The sequence below is a fragment of the Callospermophilus lateralis genome, chromosome 5 (assembly GCF_048772815.1).
Source record: "Callospermophilus lateralis isolate mCalLat2 chromosome 5, mCalLat2.hap1, whole genome shotgun sequence".
Classification (NCBI taxonomy): Eukaryota; Metazoa; Chordata; class Mammalia; order Rodentia; family Sciuridae; genus Callospermophilus; species Callospermophilus lateralis.
Genome location: NC_135309.1, coordinates 116,366,595 through 116,370,112, shown reverse-complemented (window position 1 = coordinate 116,370,112; position 3,518 = coordinate 116,366,595). Strand labels below are relative to the sequence as shown.

Sequence of the window (3,518 nt, the reverse complement as noted above, 5' to 3'; positions counted from 1 at the left end):
GATGAGACCATGAGACAGAGAGAGAAGCCGCTGTTTCTAGGGCAAATAGGGCGGGAAAGTGGGGGCAAAGTTCTGAACGTTAAAGTCCAAGTTCTAGAAGTTGTGCTGACGGGTGGAAGTTGTCAGCACGGAGGCTGTACGTATGTATAGTTATTGTGTTTGAATTTTCTGCCTTGAGAGACTGAGGCTTAAACTTCCACTCCGACGTTTTAGGGGACTTGAGAGGAGGTGATTGCTGGGATCAAAACTGATGGTGAGGCCATTGTCCTTCTCAAAGACCCTCTGAGTTCCCCGGGCCTTTCGGCCCCACAGCCAGGGACCCTTTGCAGAGAGCGCCCTCCGCTGGCATAGCGGGTGTGGAAGGGGTGATATCCGGAAACCGTGAGCCAAAAAGCTGAAAAGAAAGATCACAAGTTATCTTAAGTGCTGATTCCAGATTGTTGGAGAGGCAGAGTGAATGGGGCGGGTCCTTTAACCCTTTCTCTCCCGATACTCCTCAATTATCATCATCGGCGGCAAAACTTGCACTTGATGATCTTCTTAAACGCGTTTTGGAAGTCCTTGTTGAAGTAGGCATAAATGACGGGGTTGAGCAGAGAGTTGGAGTATCCCAGCCAGTTGATTATGGCACCCAAAAGGGTAGGCATGTGACAGCTACTCTCACAGAAGGGCAGAACCAGGGCTACGATGAAAAAGGGCAGCCAGCAGAGGATAAAGGTACCCATAATGATGCCCAGCGTCTTCACCGTCTTCCTCTCACGGGCCAGGGCCATCTTGCGCTTCGCCTCAGCGTTGCGCTCATTCTTCCTCTCGAAGGAGGCGGTCGCGCAGGGGGCAGCACCTACCCCCTCGCTGGGCAGCGGCAGGTGCTCTTTGGAGTTGCCCACTCGGTGTACTTCAATTACCTCTAGGGCGGTGCCATCGTCGCCCTGCCTCACAGCGCCGTTGGCGCACAGAGCCCCCAGTGACTTGTTCTCCACGCCCCGCCTCCAGTCTTTGCTACCTGGCTGTCCATTCACGGTCTTCTTGGGTTGCGGAGCCGGAGATGTTCCAAGGCGGGTGTCAGCTCCCTTCTTCTCCACCTTCTTGACGGTCTTGCGGATGCGGAAGCGAGCGGCGCGGAAGATGCGCCCATAGAGAACCAGCATGAGCAGCAGTGGGATATAGAAAGCGCCGAAAGTGGAGTAGATAGTGTAGCCGTGGTCCTTGCTGATAGTGCACGCGTCAGGGTCCAAGCGGTCTTCTGGGGTGCGCCAGCCCAGCATGGGCGGGATGGAGATGAGAAAGCCAATGAGCCAAGTGAGTGAGATTAGCGCAGCGGCGCGCCGGGGCGTCCTCTTGTTCATGTAGTCGATGGGGTCAGTGATGGCCCAGTACCTGTCCAGAGCGATGGCGCACAGGTGCAGGATGGAGGAGGTGCAGCACAGAACATCCAAGGCGATAAACAGGTCGCAGGTAACCTGGCCCAGAGTCCACTTGTTGAGCACCTGGTACAGCGCGGCCATGGGCAGCACTAGCACTGACACCATGAGGTCAGTGACCGCCAAGGAGCCGATGAGATAGTTGGCCACATTCTGGAGGGAGCGCTCCAGGGCGATGGCAGCCACCACGCACGCATTCCCAAGCACCGCGCAGAAAATGAGTGTGCCTAGCAGCAGAGAGGTGATCAGTTGGTAACTGAAGGTCACGTCGGAGATGTCAGTAACATTGCTGCCTGTCCCGAAGGGCCCCTGGGACGATGTGGTATTGTTGCCCTGGCCAGGGCTGAGCACATCCATGCTCGCCTGCACGCCCGGCGTGGGGAGGGGAGAAAGACTGCACGAGTATCTCCCTCGCCCCTCCCCCTAGGGTCTTCTCTCCCGGAGAGTTTCTGAGCGAGGGGATGCAAGGAGTCAGGCAGGAAGTTCTTACTGCTCTGGCGAAGGCATCTGGAGGAGCAGCTTCTCGGACTTCCTTGGCTCCCGCGGTGCAGGGCGCTCAGCCGCTCCAGCTAGAAAACTAGAGTTCCCCAGAGAGCAGTGTCCGGATCTCTGGGTGGCAGAGAGGTGGCTGGAATGTTTGTCTCTCCCTGTCCATTTTACTTTCTTTATGTCCAACTGGGTGCTGGTGCCGTAGTCTTTCCACTAGCAAACAGTCTCTAATCCCAGAAGTATCTGGAATCGAGAAACCCCATCCTCCAGGGCCACTCTCTGACCCTCCTCTCCCTGTTTCCTTCCCTCTCTCTCTCTCCTCCCGTCTCTTTTCTTTTCAGCTTCCTCCTCTCCACTTCGTCCTGCTAACCATCCCTTTCACTCTCCCTCTTCATCTCACCTTCCTTTCTTTATGCCTCTGTGTGTTGCTCAGCCAGCCGGTCTCCCTTCCTCCCACGCTAATTCCTCCCCTCCTAACACCTCCCCAACTCTGAGTGTCTCTTTCCTCTGGGTCCCCGCCTTCCTCTCCTTCTAGCTCCGCATCTTTACATTCAAGTCCCTTTCTGCAGACAGACTCAAAATTCGCTTACAGACAACTGATCTGCTGGTCAGACTGATGTTGTAACAAATAAACTCCGCCTCCCGCCCAGCCAGGAGGAAAAGAAGAAAAAAAAATCCGTTTTCAACTACCAAGGGCTCTTATTTCTGTCAAATTCTTAAGTAGAGTTAACATCCCAAAGTAGCAATAGGAAAACGAAAAAAGGAGACACGGGGAGACTGAATGGGAAGGTGAACGCCCTGGGTCAATCTGTAAATTATCGTTAATTGGTGAAAGAAGATTGGAGTATATCTTAGTTTTTTTTGAAAATCGCCCCCATTCATCATCTAAACAGTCCAGCTTGACATCCCTGGAGGTTGTTGCCTGACTCTTTTTTTCCCCCTTCCCCTTTTAACCTTGGGAGTTTGGAGGAGAGAGGAATTATAAAAGGTGTGTCAAAGGATGAGGACGGGTAAACAGCTGAATCTCAGAGTGAAGAAAAAAATCATCGCGGTATGTATTACTTACACACACACACACACACACACACACACACACACACACACACCAATGCTTTTCATTTACCACTACCTATTACATTTCACCAAATGCTGCCACCTCTCATAGCTTTGTGGCGAGTAAATTCAGAGAAGGAAATATTTTACCTATGTGTTGTAAGTGAGATCCTGCATTCAATATGGTCTTTTTCATTTCTTACAGTACCTTGCAACCTCTGGGGAGAAAACTTGGTGGAATCTCTGGCTAGCCGCGGAGCTGCTCTTAATCTCCGTAACTGGGTTCAGCACCTGGGACAGCTCTAAACAATAAAGGCTTATGCCGCCACCTTCTGGCAAAGGCTTTAGAGCGCCACCTAGAAACCTTTGATTGCAGAAATTAAGCAGGTATTTTGGAAATCCCAAACTTGTAGAAAAGGAAGAATATTATAAAAAGAAAAATAACATTGAGTTCCATCTTTTAATTTTTTCTTCAAAATTTTCTTTTACTGATCTCTTTTGCTCTTAACCTTGTGAGTCACATCTATTATATGTTCTAGCTCCTTTTGAAAGCCT

The 3,518-nt window shown here is 51.4% G+C and overlaps 1 protein-coding gene across 1 annotated transcript; it reads right to left on the bottom strand.

The window, feature by feature from the left end:
* Positions 1-506: 506 nt before the first annotated feature.
* Positions 507-1,778, bottom strand: Htr1a (5-hydroxytryptamine receptor 1A). The gene has a single exon (XM_076856118.2). The coding sequence runs from the start codon at positions 1,776-1,778 to the stop codon at positions 507-509; it is 1,272 nt and encodes a 423-aa protein (XP_076712233.2).
* Between the last annotated feature and the right edge of the window lie 1,740 nt (positions 1,779-3,518).

Coding starts and splice junctions, on each gene's coding strand:
- Htr1a (XM_076856118.2), bottom strand. CDS start 1,778: ATGGATGTGCTCAGCCCTGGCCAGGGCAACAATACCACATCGTCCCAG.